Source organism: Meriones unguiculatus, chromosome 1 (assembly GCF_030254825.1).
Source record: "Meriones unguiculatus strain TT.TT164.6M chromosome 1, Bangor_MerUng_6.1, whole genome shotgun sequence".
In the NCBI taxonomy this organism is placed as follows: Eukaryota; Metazoa; Chordata; class Mammalia; order Rodentia; family Muridae; genus Meriones; species Meriones unguiculatus.
In genome coordinates, this window is record NC_083349.1 from 46436489 (window position 1) to 46453749 (window position 17261).

At 44.6% G+C, this 17261-nt stretch overlaps 1 protein-coding gene and 1 non-coding gene across 2 annotated transcripts in view; one reads left to right on the forward strand and one right to left on the reverse strand.

Annotated features, from left to right (window-relative positions):
- Gldc (glycine decarboxylase) overlaps positions 1-17261 on the reverse strand; it is an 83692-nt gene that overhangs the window by 18466 nt on the left and 47965 nt on the right. The window contains exons 15-18 of the mRNA XM_021647898.2: positions 16717-16859; positions 7059-7134; positions 2310-2435; positions 71-220 (exon numbers count right to left, since the gene is read on the reverse strand). Coding sequence (XP_021503573.1) covers positions 71-220; positions 2310-2435; positions 7059-7134; positions 16717-16859 — 495 coding nt within the window. The remainder of the gene's footprint in view (positions 1-70; positions 221-2309; positions 2436-7058; positions 7135-16716; positions 16860-17261) is intronic.
- LOC132652077 (U6 spliceosomal RNA) lies at positions 12132-12235 on the forward strand. Its single transcript, XR_009589568.1, has one exon. It is a non-coding gene; the product is annotated as a U6 spliceosomal RNA (small nuclear RNA).

Below are 17261 nucleotides of genomic sequence, written 5' to 3' on the forward strand. Positions count from 1 at the left end.
ATAAAACTAACTAATCTTTAACAAATAAACTCTCATTATCTCTTTCTCAGTGGGCACTAAGCATCTGTACCTGGGCATTCATGTTGGCCCCGTCGAGGTAGACCTGTCCTCCATGTTGGTGAATCAGGGCACACACATCACTGATATTCTCTTCGAACACACCATTGGTAGACGGATACGTAATCATGATGGCAGCCAAGTTCTCCTTGTGTTTATCCACCTGTGGAGAGAAGGGAGCCATGGGAGGAAGAGATTGTCTCTCAGCCAAGACTTCACTCTTTATTTTAAAAGATTAGGAAAAGTGGAATCTTGGTGTTTGAATTCTTGACAATATCTCAGTCTACAATAGTGGTTAAAATGCACAGCCAGCTACTTCAAAAATCACCCAAAAGCAGCAGCAAAGTCCCCTCAGGAGTCTGTGTTGAAGATAAAGAAACCAGACTTTGGGCTGGGTGGTGGTGACACACACCTTTAATCTCAGCACTAGGGAGGCAAAGGCAGGTGGATCTCTTTGAGTTTGAGGACAGCCTGGTCTAAAAAGTGAACTCCAGGACAACCAGGGCTCTGTTATACAAAGGAACTGAATCTTGAAAAGCCGAAGAAGAAGGAAGAGGAGGAGGAGGAAGAGGGAAGGAACAAAGGAATGAAGAAAAAAAGGAAGAAAGAAAGAAACCAGGTTTTGGATGTGGCTCAGCAGATGGGGGCTTGCCTAGCTTGTATAAAACCCTAGGCTTACTCCCTGTACCAAATAAAAAACTAGGCATAACGGAATACTCCCATTACCATAGCACTGGAGAAGTGGCGGTGTCCTTGGCTACACAGCAGCTTTGGGCCTGCATGGATTACATGAGACCACGTTTCAACAAAATTAAACAAAAAGCCAGAGGCTGCTCAGAAGATTTTTGGATATTTTAAGTCCAGTTCTGTAAAATGGCTGTTTGGGGGTGGGGTGGGGGGTGAGGGGAGGTATTCCTATACATGACTGATCTTGCAGCTAGATTTTCTGTTCCTTTTCGATTTCCTACCTTCCTTCTCGAAGATACTTGATAAGGGTTACAGTTTTGATAAAAATCTCCCTCACTTTTGTTGTTTTGGAAACAGGCTTTTGTTTTGTTTTATTTTGTTTTGAGGCAGGGTTTCTCTGTGTAGCCCCAACTGTCCTGGAACTCACTCTGTAAACAAGCCTAGCCTCGAACTCACAGAGAACCACCTGTTAAGGCCCAGCTGGAGACACGTTCTTACTTAGCTCAGACTGACTCCCAGCTTTCTGTGTAGCCAAGGATGGCCTTGAACTTCTGACTCTAATTCGAAGTGTTGGTGTTGTGGGTGTGTGCCACTGTGCCTACTTTTCTCATTCCCCCAATTCCCCACCCAGAGAAAGCAACTGTATATAAAAATATAATTCTAGTTGGGTTTTTTTTCCTTAGCTAGCAAGTCAGAGCAGGGTTAATGTAGGAAGAAAATCAAGTCATGTTCCATATATTCTATATTAGACAAACTTACTAACTACTAGTGACCCAGAATATTTGTGGGGAAAAAAAATGGCAACGAAAGGGAAGTAGAGGATAGAAAAGATGAACAGGGCTGTGTATTTTCAACATCCTTTTGAAGGTTTTTGCGTAGGTTTTTAGCGCTCATGCCTAATAACCCTGACAGAATCACATTGCTATTCCACCAATTTCCCCTCCACTTAAGATGCAGCCTCCAGTCCACTGGTGGAAAACAGATACAGTTGCTAGGCAACCTCTTCCTTGAGGTTGGGAGATTGGGAGTGGGGGTTGGTGTTGGAGGAAATGGTAGAATGCTGCCTGGAATCCAGCACAGAGCTGCTGGGACCTTTACATAATCCGCGTGCATCCTTTAATTCTCAATGCCACTGTGACTGTCTGTCTGGCTGAGAATGGAAACACTGGAGGACCGACAGGGAAGCAGGCCTTGCAGAGTCTTCATACTATGACATCACAACAAATACTTCGTTTATTATATTTCAAGGGGAAGAATCAGGAGAGGAGGAGTCAATGAAAAGACTCCTCTCTCTCTGAGACAGGGAGAGGGGCTAGCAGACATGGCTAGTTTTAATTGGGAACCAAAAATACAATTGCTTTTTCTTTTTCTCCTTCCTTAAAGATGGTTAGCTCTGTGAATTTGTACTCTTTCCCCACAGACTCACTTAGAGGAGGAATCATTGTCTTTCATTAATATAAGAGAAGACAAAGTTCCCACCATCCATCTAGCCCCTTCCTCTCCCCCCATCACCATCATCTGTTTCTTTCCAGACCGCTCGAATCTGTGGAGGGGAGAGTGGGTACCATGTCCTTGAGGTGGGCAGCATCGATGTTCCCGTATCGGTCCACCTCCACAGGCTGGATTTTCATGCCTGCCATGTAAGCGCTGGCTGGATTTGTCCCGTGTGCTGACTTGGGAATGAGACAAACCTTGGGAACACAAGGAAAGGAAGCACAAAAGGAGAAAGAAAGAAAAAAAAATCACCAGGATTTTCCAAATTAGGGAAAAGTCTCCTAACATGCCAATGGCACACATTGGGGGCCACGTGTTTTTTACAAAACCTTGCCACTGATGTCTTGAAATCTGCTGTCATTATTGCTGCTGTTGCAAAACAATGTCCCAAAGGGAAGTTTCCATTTGAATCCCCAAGTCCTTTCCTAAAGACATCACAATGCCTTCCCCTAGCCCAGAGCACTAGAGATGGGCCTTCTTTAACCTGATCTTAGATGTAAGGTGTGGAAGGCACCTTCTAAGGACATGAGGTTGGAAGCTGAAATCTATGACTCCAGACCCAGAGCTTCAGTGCTGCTCTTGGCTTAGCCAGGGTGGATGACAATGACAGACACACCCCAGGGCCTCCCCAGGCCAGCACAACTGTGCCAACACTTCCCGGGTGCTCACTCTGCTGTGGATGATTGGTGTGAGCATCAAAACCTCAGCGTGGAAATGAGCAACACCCGCCCTGTGCTCACATGGAGCACATGAAGAAATAGGTGCCTCGTATCCACAGCACAGTGGGTGACTGACAAAATGGGACGTGGCTTCAGAGGGAGAAATCAAGGACAGTGTCTCAAGACTACAGACAACACTGCAACCAAGACCTGTTGGATTTGGTTTTGGATGTCAGTGCTGGGATGAACCCAGGTCCCTTGCTCCTATCTATCAACTGCTGTACCAGTGAGCAATATTCCCAGCCCTTGTAGTATTTTGGGGGAAGGGCAGGCGTGAAGAAGAGGGAGGGAAGATGGGATTGGGAGGGGATGTGGAGGGGGGATACAAAAAGAATAAAGTATAATTAATAAAAGTTAAAAAAAGGTATTTTTTTCTTAATTGGAAGAAGGGTAGGTACAAAGCATTGAACCCAGGGTCTTGTGCACGCCAGGCAAACCAAGCAAGCTCTGATACTGATCTGCAGCAGCGGATGGGTGGCAGAGACATTGTAGCATGAATACTGGAAAGCTGCAGCCTGCAGATCTCAGGAGAATGATATCGAGAGAGGACAGGACACAAGTTCCCCAATAGAACTCAAGTGGGAAAGCGAGCCTACCCTGGAAAAAAAAATCATAGACCCAGTATGCCATCTCCGCTGGAGAGGAGTTATAAAAATGAGCCTGTGGCTTCTAGCTGATTCCTCCAAAACAGTGGTTGACTTAAGAAAAACAACATGTGTGCAAACACACACACTCAAATACACACGAACACTCCCACGTGAGGAGGGGGCTGGATAGATGGCTCATCGGTCAAGAGCGAGCACTACTCTTAAAGAGGGCTTGAATTCCGGTTCCCTTCCTAGCTCCAGGGATCTGACATCTCAAGTCAGTGGGCACCTGCATTTGTGCGTGCTTACACAATCAGCACCCCATCCAGAGCCCTAAGCAAAGAGCAAATGGAATTATCCAACTCTCTGGCTAACTGATTAAGTCCTTTTAAGATGACTAGTGGTCACACCGCTGTGTATGCTGATTTTTTTTCTCAGTCCTTTTCCTTGTTTAAACACTTGTTTCAAGTGGCTAAACTCCCCCCCCCCAATCTATCAGGACCAAAGCTGGAGGAATTATTCTTTCTCACAAGTTATTTTTAATTCTACATCCCAGGAGGAAACCAACCCTTGAGGACATAATGTTGATAAGGAACAGGAAAGAAGACTGTTAAGAAAAAGAATATAAAATATACCTAATGGGCCAAAATTAAGAATTTATACAAAGGAAGTCACCAGAACCAGAACACGAGCTGAAACTGTCAGCCATCCTGTGTCTCGTTCGAGTTTTTCATGTCCAAGTCCTTGGGGCATGGGTGTTAGCTTCTACAGGAAGGGAGAGGGAAAGGTCTGGAGGAGAGAGTATGGTTGCGAATTTGGATTTTCAACTGTTCCTAAATGTGCTCACAGGGGTCCACCACAAGGACCTGGCTGCAGAGGGCGCTGTAACAGGTGAAACAAGAATTCTGTGTGATGGCAAGAGGCCATGAGCCCGGGAGGGAGGTGGCCTGCAGAAGCTAGGAGCGGCCTAAGGTCTTCCCAAGCTCCACCGCGAGAAAGCATCCTGACCGTTTCTGATTCTAGGGGGCTCTGAGTGCTGTCACGGAGATCCCGAGTTTACAGTCATTTGTTAGAGCAGCCACGGAAAATCAGTTCCACCCCGGAACAGCCGACACAGGCGCTGCGGACATCCTTGTGTTCTCGGGAGACTTAGCAGCCTTGAGTTACTTTCATGAGCGTTGATTTTTTTTTTTCCCCTCACTTTAAAATCATAGTCTTGTGCTGGACACAGAAGTGTCACGACCCAGATCTGATGTTTGGTTTCTCTCAGGTGAATCCAGCTGTGGTACATTTATAGCCTTTGGGGGGACTATTGGGGGGGACGATGTCCTAGCTTCCGGGAAGCCTGGTGCAGAACCATGGATTTTATCCTCAAAGAATTGCTGAATGTATAACAGCTAAAGCTGTGTTTTCCAGGGGTTAAAACCTGACGATTAAAGGCTATAACCAATTCAATCATTCAGGAAGAGAAACGGGTTTCAAAAATTAATTAAAAAAAAAAAGGGGGATGTGTACATGTGAGAGTTGAGTGTTTCACCTTTCTATAGGAAACTCAGTCTCTGGCCAGAACGCTTGAGTTCAGATTTGACCAGCAAAGTGCTTTGTGCCTGGCACGTGGTAATTGCTAAATGTGTTTGTTAAATAATTCATTTTCCCAAATTAAACTGATGAATCATGAACTCGGGCGTTCTATTTCAGGAGCCTCTGAAACTTGACCAAAGAGCAATTGTAAAATAACTTCCAAAAGCAGCTTGAAGGCAGAGCACCACTGGGAACCTGGGCAGTTTTGTGGCATGTAAACTTCTCCAACTCCTTTTCAAGAGAGAAGGGTATGTTGGACCGAAGTCCAACTAAAGCCTATTGTGTGGGAGCAGCTGCCTTAGACACCACTAATGTGGAAACTCTTCGCTGGCTATTTGAATAATAAATCATTCTCTTCTCCTCTAAAAATGGGCTAAAATTAGAGCTGTTTGTCTAGAAGGCTGCCGACGTTTCTAGACTGGTGAGCTCTGTCCGTGTTTCTGAGCTCCACCGTGAGGAGGAAAGGTAGTTTAGATCCAGAGACTTACAGAATCAGAAAGGGAACTATGGAGCTGAAATGTCAGCATAGGGACTCACTCCTGGCTCCTTCATGGTTCCTAAGTAAGTACCTGTAAACCTTGGGGCTTCTTGTCATTGCCTCTTCACTGTGCATGCCCAGGACTCAGCACTTTCTGAATTCATATATGGCTTGTTTTAAAGAATTTTAAAGATCAATTCACATGACAGGTATGGTGGGACACATCCGTGAAACCAGCACTCAGGGTACCGAGGCAAAACAATTGCAAGTTCAAGGCCAGCCTGAACTATGTACTGAGACCCTACTTCAACTTATATACAAACAAATCAAAATATCAAGCCAAGTGGGGTGTGGGCTAAGGAACATAACCTCAGCACCTGGGAGGTGGAGGCAGGAGGCTGAGTGAGGCATTCTTAGCCAGAGTATGAGGCTAGCTTGGGCTACAAGTCTGTAATAATAATGGTATAGTAGTAAATAAACAAATAAGCAAAAAACCGTTGATGATGTAACTCGGGTATACAGTATTGCCCTAGCGTGGAAAAGGCTTGGGTTCCATCTCCAGCACCACAAAAAAAAAAAAAAAAAAAAAATCTAGTCCAATAGGAAGACACGCTTTTATAATCAGTATGAACAAGCAATGGTGAGAGCTTTCAGTTTTAATAAACTCAGAAAGGACCCGAGCTTGGGCTGTGACTCACTGGTACTATCTCTCCTGAAGCAGCCAGGGTCTCTGTCCTGGCCCTGACGCTATCCTATAAATCCCTCTAAGAATTTCAGCTCCACAGCTCTATGGAAACACTAGCAGAGCTGGCCTCCAAAGCAAAGGGACCGACCCCAGGTGCCGAGACCTCCTGTGGGCATAACTAGGGGCTGTGGAGAGATGACAACACATCTGTCTGGGCCAGTGGCAACAGCTGGAATCTTTTACGAGGCGCCGTTTTTGAAAACTCCCATGCCCAAAGCAAAGCATGTAGCAGCAGAAATACATATGCCTCCCAACACCATGGTTGCTCAGTGCTGAGAACAAGCCCACGGGAAAACATTTATTCAACTGTCTCTTCTGAAGATACATATGACCTACTTTATGCTTTCGCTCAAAAGTGCTCCGGTCTTAGGCCGAGAGCTAGGGCTGAGCCAATGCGAAGGGCAGCAATGGCAATGCCCCTGCTGCCCGCTTCCCTCTCCCCAGAGGGCAGTCCCATGGCTAGCTGGCTGGTTCCGTCCGCTGGTTTCGCACAAAAGCCTTTTTATCTCTGCATGTTTTCCCTCACAGTGATTTCACGGGATGTCTTGGAGGCAAGAACCATGATGGTCACTTCACAGAAATGTGTTTCTTGATGATACGTTTCCCTGTCGGCTTCCAAGAAGGCTGGAAAGGCGAATGCCACAGAACAAAAGAGACCCTGAGAGCCGGAAACCACCCACAGGGAGTAAGCGCCACCTGCGCGTGCTCACCGTTCGGTGCCTCTCTCCTTTCTGGTCTAAGTAGGCTCTGATAGTGGCCAGGCCAGCATACTCCCCCTGGGCTCCGCTGCAAAGACAGGAAGAGAGCGGTCAAGGCTGTGGTCTCTAGGCTTTCTCCTGTTCATTCGGTATTCACTGACCACATTCTAAGCAGTCACGGTCTGAGTTCAAAGGATCTTTACAGGAGCAAAGGGAACAGCTTGGCACTAACCAAAAGTGGGCCTTACTTGTCTGTTCAGGACCATCAAACGAACCTGGTTTTACCTGCATGATTTGACTGGTTAAAAAAAAAAATTGTGAGACTGTTTAAGGAACCCATCGCCCAGTTCTAACAATGGGGAGATTTGAAATTTTAAGAAGACATAGGGGGCTGGAGAGATGGCTCAGAGGTTAAGGGCACCGGCTGCTCTTCCAGAGGTCCTGAGTCAATTCCCAGCAACCACATGGTGGTTCACAACTATCTATAATGAAATCTGGTGCCCTCTTCTGGTGTGCAGGTGTAGATGCAGACAGAACACTGTTTAAATAATAAATAAGTAAATCTTAAAAACAAAACAAAACAAAAAAGGCATAAGGATCAGTTTATGGGCAGTCTCATTCCTAAGCACATCTTCTACTCTACAGAACCCTTTAAGCTAAACTAAGTAACTAGGAAACAGACCTCAGGCCCTCGGGTTCATGTTTTATCAGCTCAAACCAATGTGTATACTTCGAAGGGACGATGCTTTAAAAATGTAACTGCAGCATAATGATCACTTAGAATAATACAAGTTTTCCAATATTATCAAATATTGAGTCAGACAAAGGCCACACACACTATCTCCATAGGAACTTTCCTCTCTCATCATGGCATTGGTTGGTCCTACCCTTCATCTGCATGGCTGCTTGGAAGGCCTGGCATTAACTTCAGGCACCACTTGGAGAGGATGCTTAATGACTAATGTCCCTGTGAGCAAATCTGACTCCACTGCAAAGGGGCCAATGCCCTGGTAACTCCATGAAGCAAGGAAAGGGACGTGAAGACTAGGTTTCTCTGTCTCGTTCAGAATGTTCTGTCCTCCGTTCTACACTGCCCTGAGATATGGCCCTGGGCTCTCTCATTTTACAGCTTAAGCTGGGGTCAAGGGCTAGCAGTGACTGATGGAGAGTTCGGAATGGCGTCAGCTTATGTCAAAGTGCTCTTTGAGCATGTTGGTGTCTGAGGACTGAGAGTCATAAGAGTGAGCTCTTGGGATGGGGATAGAGACTGGGTTAGAGCACATGCCTAGCAAGTTCAAGGACTCTGTGATCAATCACTAGTGAGGGAGGCAGGTGGGGCAGGGGAAATGGACACTGACTAAGTTAAATATGAAAAAACAAAAATACTAACAAGCAAACAAACAAACCAAAAACATGTCTGACAAGAGCCAAGACACTTAGCCACTCCCCTCCACCCCCCTGTCAGCCTTACCCCTATTTCCACAGGCAGAGGCTACTCATCTGCTTTATTGATTTCTGAAACCAAAGTTCTAGAACACCTAATACATTTTAATTTCAAGAACAAGAAAAAGAGTGTCACACTTTAAAAATTGCTGTCATCACTCATTACATGGTCCCCTTTTGCTGCTCTGTCATCTATTAAATGGGGCTTTAAAAACCACGCAGATGTTATGAGTGGTAAGGAAATCCATGCAGAGTATTATCCTGGTCCTACTCATTTTTCGACTAGCCCCACTCTATGAGCCTTCCCAAAGCCACCCATCCCACTCTCTAGCCCAGTCCTGTGGCCCTATAACCAATTTCTTCTAGTGTCCTCCAGCTGCCTAGGCCATCCTTGAGCCATATCTAGCCAATTCCCATGATGGGGCTTCCTACTCAAGGTCCTTGTGCTAGCATAGTATCTCCAGATCACAATGTGAGTGACTGGTTCTCAACCTGGAGGCCCCAAAGAGGCTGGCCATCCCTGAAAGCAAGGTTCTTGTCTACTTTGTTCTTAACTTTGTTTCCTGTGCCAAGAATGCCGACGGAAAGGAGGATGCTCGATAAGACAGAGTGGTGAATGAATGATCTTCCTCCGACAAACTCTTACTGCAGGGGCTGGAGAGACAGTTTAGCTGTGGAGGACATTTCTGAAACAGCAATCTTGAGGCTCTGACACCTTCTTCTGATTTCCTGGGGTACACACACACACACACACACACACACACATCATTAAAAAGAAGCCTCTTTGACTTTTACATTACATGCTCACGTGACCTAAGATCAGCCTGTACATCTAACTGTCCATCTACTGGACTGGGAAAGTTTCTACGATGCTCACCTGGTATGCCTACCTTTTCTCAACTAACCAGACACTTTGAAAGTACGATCTTGACTTGGAGTTCTGAGCATTTTCCCACAAGGAATCTAAAGAACTGTATCTTTATGAAGTGGCTCTGAAATAGATGCTCAGGAGTCTCGTTCCAAATTGAATTTCACCCTTCAGTCCAGGCAATTCACACACAAGACATCCTTTCCACTGTAGTAAGGGACTTTGAAAAAAAATGTATAGTGGCACTCATATCCTAGAGGTAACCAGCAGCTGTCTAATTGAACCAACAGAAGGAAAGCACACCTGATACTGGAAGCCTAGCCAACTGCACGGCAAGAGTGAAGTTATGGGCCTTGGAGAACCTGCTGAAGACACGTTACTAAGCCAGCGTAATTCCTAACTGCATTCTGAACTTATCCTTACACCCCAGATACCGTGTAGCTTTCACCCCTCATTAAACAGATTTCTCTTTGTGGCAGATGGAGGCCACTGAAGAAAACCACAACTGGCCAAAATGCAGAGAACAAGTGATCATGGGGTGCCCAGTCCCAGTGAACACATCTACAACACAACTCCTGAACCTGAAGCTGGGATACGTTGAGGGAGATGGGGCAGAAGGACTTTAAGAGCTAGAGAAACAAGAAAATTGCTGAGATTGTGTCTCTGAGAAATGATGGGAAGCCACGCCCACGATACCTCAACAATATGGCTGCCTAAACACAAGATAAACAAAGATGACACCAACAGATGTGCTGACATTGGAAGAGGGAGGAGAGGTTCCACCCCTAGGCAGAGAACTACAGGCAAGTAGTCTTCCTGAGGGATGGGTGCCCTGGTTAGTTATCTAACACAAAGTAGTCAGCCCTGAAGTCACACACACACAACACTAAACGCACTCAGCAAATCGTGTGTGTGTGTGTATATGTGTGTGTGTGTGTGTGTGTGTGTGTGTGTGTGTGTGTTTCTTAAGAAGATGCTATTTGGAGCTATGAGCTGGTAATCCAAAAGGAGAGCACTATGTGAAAGGTTGGAAATGCTGACTAGTTCTTGCCTTAGATGCTCTTTTCTTTCTTTTGCCTTAGATGCTCTTAGTATCAGCTCTTTCCTCTGAATATTGCAAGTATGCAGAGGAATTCTTAAATAAAGTTATTAGTGCCACCTGTTGGTGGAAAAGCGTTATGAAAAAATGCTTATCTGTATAAGCCAGGCACAGACCATCAGAAAAGCACCTCATATGGAGGCGGACTTAAGGCAGTAGCTTTAACATCAATTTGAAATGACAAGGCGATGGCCACGGAGCTGCCCAGCGGCCTTCGGGGGGTTAATGCTCAGGGATGGCAGGCCTCAGAACTGCTTGTGCTGAGTGAGCAGTGGCCTGAACTGCCTCTCCAGTTCCTCAGGCAGAGGAAGGAGGGGCTGTGCATTTCACTGGTTAATGCAGAATGAGGGGGAAAATGGTGGGTAACTTCATCTAAAACTAGTACTTACTCCTCAAAGAAGCCCCAGGAAATTTAATATGCTAGGTGAATCCGGAATAATGGGTCAGGAGCCAGCAAGATGGCAAGAGGCTGGAGTTGAGGAGACCCCACTGTTCTATGGCTAACGAAAGTCTCCCTGTCTCGGTACATGGACACTGATGGACAAGCCCAGCTAGACAATGTGAACTGAAGAATAAATAAAACTCAATAAATAAAAATAAATAAATGTGTTGCACACAGAGATGAGGAGGTGTTTCCTAACAGCTAAAGCTTTCTTTCCTGAGTGCAGAATAAAAATTTGAGGACGTGATAAAGCTCAATGATTTTTTTTTTTTTTTAATTAGAGGTCCCTTGCCAGGAATCATGGGTGAAAAGTCTGAGATTTAAAGCAGCTGCTGCAGTCATCTTAGTTTTATCTAGGGGCGTGTATTTAGTTCTTCCTTGTGCCGAAAGAGGAACATCGTGTCTAATTTCACAAGCACCCTAGAAATTTGTCAAATGAGGGCTGCTTTGGAGTATTTGGAGACAGGTGTCACGGTAGTCACTGTTTTTTGTTTTTTTAATGATATATATTTTTACATATTTTCCACACACAAGAGCAACACGGAACTCGGGAGCGAAGAACACGCTGAGCGTCAGCTGTCCGCAGATCTCTCACTGGGTCTCATGTGCACAGACCGGTTTTGAACTCCTGGTCCTCCATCTCCCAATGCTGGGTACACACCACCATGTCCAACTCAGGATACTGTATTTTGTACAAGTCAGAGGGGATTATGGTTTGAGGAGTACTGCAGCATACTTAGAATACACAGGCCCTCAGTCAAACCTAACACCGAGAAACGACTACAAGACAGGCGTGGCACCAGCACTCAGCAGGCATAGGCAGGTAGATCTTTGTGAGCCTGAGGCCAGTCTGGTCTACCTATTGAGTCTCCAAGCCAGCCAGGACTACATAGTGAGATCTTGTCTCAATTAGTCAATTAATAATTAATCAATTAGTTATGTTAGTTAATAATTATATTTATTAATAATAATCAATTAAAGCATTTAATTGTTGCCTAAAGGAAAGATTATATTATGGATATATTATAATAGTATTAGCATATCATATTATGTTTAGTTACAAAGCTAAAGCTAAAAAAAACAAACCAACAAACAAAAAAGCTAAAGCTGGCTTGGCAGCTCAGGCCTATGATCTTAGCATTAGGGTGGAATGAGTTGGAAGAACTGCTATGAAATTGAGGCCAGCGTAAGCTATCGACTAAGACCTTGTCATGATTTAAAAACAAATAAATGGTGCTCGCTTTGGCAGCACATATACTAAAATTGGAACGATACAGAGATTAGCATGGCCCCTGCTCAAGGATGACACACAATTTCGTGAAGCGTTCCATACATTTTTAGGACATTTGCTCAACCATGTTTGTAGCAGTTTTATTTGTAATATCCAGAACCTAGAAACAACCCACATGTCCATCAATGGAGGAATGGATACAGAAATTGTGGTATTTTTACACAATGGAATACTACTCAGCAATCAAAAATGAGGAAATCATGAAATTTGCAGGCAAATGGTGGGATCTAGAAAAGATCATCCTGAGTGAGGTATCACAGGAGAAAGACACACATGGTATATACTCACTTATATAGACCTACAAGATAGGATAAACATAATGAAATCTATACACCTAAAGAAGATAAACAAGAAAGAAGACCTGGGGTAAGATGATCAGTCCTCACTTAGAAAGACAAATGGGATGGGCATTGGACGTAGGAAAAAACAAATAACAGGACAGGAGCCTACAGCAGAGGGCCTCTGAAAGACTCTACCTAGCAGTGTATCAAAGCAGATACTAAGACTCATAGCCAACCTTCGGCAGAGTGCAGGGAAGAGGAGGTCCTCCCCAATCAGTGGACTGGAAAGGAGCAGGGAGGAGATGAGGGAGGGAGGGTGGGATTGGGAAGGAATGAGGGAGCAGGATACAGCTGGGATACAGAGTTAATAAAATGTAACTTAAAAAAACAAAAACAAATGGGAGCAGATGTAGAGAACCACAGCCAAACATTAAGAGGAACTTGGGGAGTCCTGTGGAGGAGGGACCGGAAGGGACGTGGACACACCAGGAGAACACAGCTCACAGAATCAACTGAGCAGGACTCATGGGAACTTCCAGAAATCAGAAAGCCTATAGGGGTCTGAGCTAGGTCCTCTGCACATATGTTATGGCTGCATAGCTTGGTGTTCTTGTAGGAATCCTAGCAGTGGGAGCAGGGGCTGCCTCTGACTCTTTTGCCTACTGTGGGACCCTTTTCCTACTACTGGGTTGCCTTGTCCAGTGTTAATGTGATGGCATGTGCTGGTCTGATTGTAGCTTATTATGCCATGTTTGGTTAATGTCCCTGGGAGGCCTTCAGATGGATCTGGGGGAGAGGGAAGGCATGGATGGTGTGGCAGAGGCTAGCGGGAGAGGAGGGAGGTGAAAATGCCAGTCGGATGTAATAGATGAGAATAAAATAAAAATTAAAAAACAAAACAAAACAAAAACCCAACCAACTAGCCAACAACAAAACAAAACAAAACAAAAAAAGTTCAAGTGGATCAAAGACCTCAACATAAAACCAGATACACTAATCTATTGAAGAAAAAGTGAAGAAGAGAAAAAGTGAAAAAGAGCCTTGAATACATTGGAACAGGAGACAACTTCATGAACAGAACACCAAGAACTCAGGCTCTAGGATCAACAATCAATAAATCAGACCTCATAAAATTGAAAAGCTTTTGTAAAGCAAAGGACACAGCCTACAGATTGGGAAAAGATCTTCACCAACCCTATATATGACAGAGGGCTAATATCTAGAATATATAAAGAACTCAAGAAATTAAACACAAACAAACCAAATAATCCAATTTAAAAATGGGGTTCAGAGCTAAACAGAGAATTCTCAATAGAGAAATATCGAATGGAGAAACACTTAAAGAAATGTTCAATGTCCTTAGTCATCAAGGAAATGAAAATCAAAACAACTCTGAGATTCTATCTCAAACCCATTAGAATGGCAAAGATCAAAAACTCAAGTGACAACACATGCTGGAGAGGATGTGGCAAGAAGGGAACCCTCCTCCATTGCTGGTAGGAATGTAAACTTGTACAACCATTTTAGAAATCACTCCAGCACTTTCTCAAAAAGCTGGGAATAGTGTTACCTCAAGACCCAGCTATACCATTCCAGCATATATCCAAAAGATGTTCCACCATTCAACAAAGACATTTGCTCAACTTCTTCATAGCAGCTTTATTCATAATAGCCAGAATCTGGAAACAACCTAGATATCCCTTAACAGAGGAATGGATAAAGAAATTGTGGTATATTTACATAATGGAATGCTGCTCAGCTATAAAAAAAACAAGGAAATCATAAAATTCACAGGCAAATGGATGGAACTAGAAAATATCCTGAGTGAGGTAACCCAGAAGCAGAGAGACACATGTGGTATATACTCACTGATAAGTGGATATTAGCCATATGATATAGGATAAACATACTAAAATCTACAGACCTAAAGAAGCTAAACAATAAGGAAGACCCTAGGGAAGACGCTTAATTCTCTTTCAGAAGGGAAAACAGGATAGACACCACACATGGTAGAAAAGAGGGAATAGGATAGGAGCCTACCACAAATGTCCTCTAAAAGACTCCGCCCAGCTGGGGATTGAGGCAGATGCAGATACTCACAGCAGGGAGTATTATGGAAGAAGGGGGATATAGATGGACCCAGAGGGGACAGGAGCCACACAAGGAAACCAACAGAGCCATAGAAAAGCTGGGCCCAGGTGGGGCAGCAGAGACTGATGCATCAGCCAAAGACCAGGAATAGAGAGGACCTAGACTTCTGCTCAGATGTGGCCCACAGATAGCTCAGTCTCCATGTGGGTTCACTAGTAATAGAACAGCCCATCTGTGACATGAACTCAGCTGCCTGCTCCTTGATCATTTCTCCCTGGTGGGACCACCTAGCCAGCCCACAGAGGAAAAGGATCCAGGCAGTCCTGATGGGACCTGATAGGCTACAGTCATATAGTAGGGGAGGAGGACTTTCCCTATCAGTGGACTAGGGGAGAGAGGGATAGGGGAGAAAGAGAGGGAGGGTGGGACTGGGAGGAGAGGAGGGAAGGGGCTACAACCGGGATACAAAGTGAATAAATCGTAAATAATAATAATAATAATAAAGAAAAACAAACAAAAAGCAGTAACAGATTGTGAGGACTCTGCCTCCCACCTTACCACAGGGCCCCAGGTTACTACCACTTCCTCATTTGCTCAACACATGCTTTACTTCACTGAGCCGTTTCTCCAGCCCATTTACAGTTTCTTTTTACAAAAGCAACTGTCTTAGTTAGGGTTATTATTGCTGTGAGGAAACATCACGACTGAAAACACTGTTCCTCACTGGAGGAAATCAGGACAAGAACTCAGGGAAGGCAGGAACCTGGAGGCTGGAGCTGATACAGAAGCCAGGAAGGGGTGCTGCTTACTGGCTTGCTCACCATGGCCTGTTCAGTCTGCTTTCTTATAGAACCCAGAACCACCAGCCCAGAGGTAGCCTCATCCATAAGGGCTGCACAGCCACCACTACCACCACCACCACCACCACCATCAAATCATTTATTAAAAAAATGCCAGCCAGATGTGGTGATCCTAACACTCTGGGAGGCAAAGGCAGGCGGATCTCTGAGTTCAAGGCCAGCCTGTGAGTCCAGGACAGCCAAGGCTACACAGAGAAACCCTGTCTTGAAAAACAGACAGAGAGACAGACAGACAGATAGACAGAGAGACAGAGAGAAAGAGAGTGAGAGAAAGAATAAATGGTCTATGTGTGCCTGCAGCCTGATCTTGTAAGACATTTTCTCAGGGGAGGCTCCCTCCTCTGTTGATGACTGTACCTTGGGGTCAAGTTGACATAAAACTAGAGAGCACAGTAACTGCCTCGAAAGTTTCTAGAGTATATTTGTTGTGTGCTATTGCATAATTTTAAGAACAGCAAAGAGTTCTAGGAACAAGTTGAAGCAAGCCATGCTGAGCTCAATGGGGAAACAGAAAGGCAATTAAATATTATTAGACTTTTTTCTTGCCCAGGCTATAAATGTCCTCTGGGTTTATGCTTTAAGCAAATAAATGGAAAAACAGGGTTGAAACAAACAAATGAATACAAACAGGATTAAAAACCATTATGTAGGCCTGGCTGGCCTGGAACTCACTATGTAGAGCCAGACTTAGCATTGAACCCACGGAGATCTAGCTACCTCTGCCTGCTGAATGCCAGGATTACAAATGCATGCCCCTGTGCCCAGCAGGGACAATCCTGTTGACTTTTCTGCATTTAACATCTAAATATTCCAGGGAAGTAGAAAGGACAGTGATGCCTTTCTTAATATTAAGTAAAGTTTACATGTCAAAGTTTATGGTGATTTGACTCACTCATAGCTTCTATGGCTAATTCATCGTAACGGAAGCACCATGTTTCACTCTTTCACACTTCAGCGCATCCCATGTAACTTGAGAAGCAGGCTGGGGGCTGGGGACATTTGTAACTTTGCATGGTTTCACCTGGGACATTAGTTCACCTTGGAACTTAGGCACCACGCTATCTCTAAGGAGACCCAAAGAACAACAGGGAGAGGTTCATAGGGTGGAAAACCAAGGCCCTATTCAACATTCCCGGTTTCTCTCCCAGCCCACAAATGACCACCAAATTTCCAGCTGTGTAAACGAGGCCACCTTGGACTCAGAATGATACCTGGTAAGAAGTGATAAAACTAGGATACGGCGATGAAAGGACGCTTTGCTCTTTGCTGCTGAAGAGAGGGAATGAAGCCCTTACCTGTTAGGCTGGAAAGAGACTCGGTCATAACCCGTGAGCTCACACAAATCCTTCTCAAGCTCCTGGAAAAGCTGCTGGTATCCCTGAGCTTGGTCCAGAGGCACAAAGGGGTGGATGTTAGCAAATTCTTTCCACGTGATGGGCTGAAGAGCAAGAAGAGGGAAGTAAGCATGTGTAGGCTGTAAAAGTTAACAATGATTTTAATGATGACGATGACGACATATATGCCAACACCAAGAATGGCATCAAGGAGCCAGAGGCTCTCAAGACATTTAGAATATGCATTCAGTTTCTGTCCACAGCCTAATCAAATAAAAACTATTAATGTCTACACTATATAAGTGGGACACAGAAGCAATAAAGAAAACTCACACAGAAACACCATTCTACTTATCCCGGAGAAGAAAGGTCCCAAAACAGACTTACATAAAGCAGTGCATTTAATCAAATTCTTACATGTGTGCATAAGCATATAGATTAGTTTCTTTTCACTGAGCAAACCAGCCATGTACAGAAATGTAAATAGGAAAGACTCTTCCTAACCC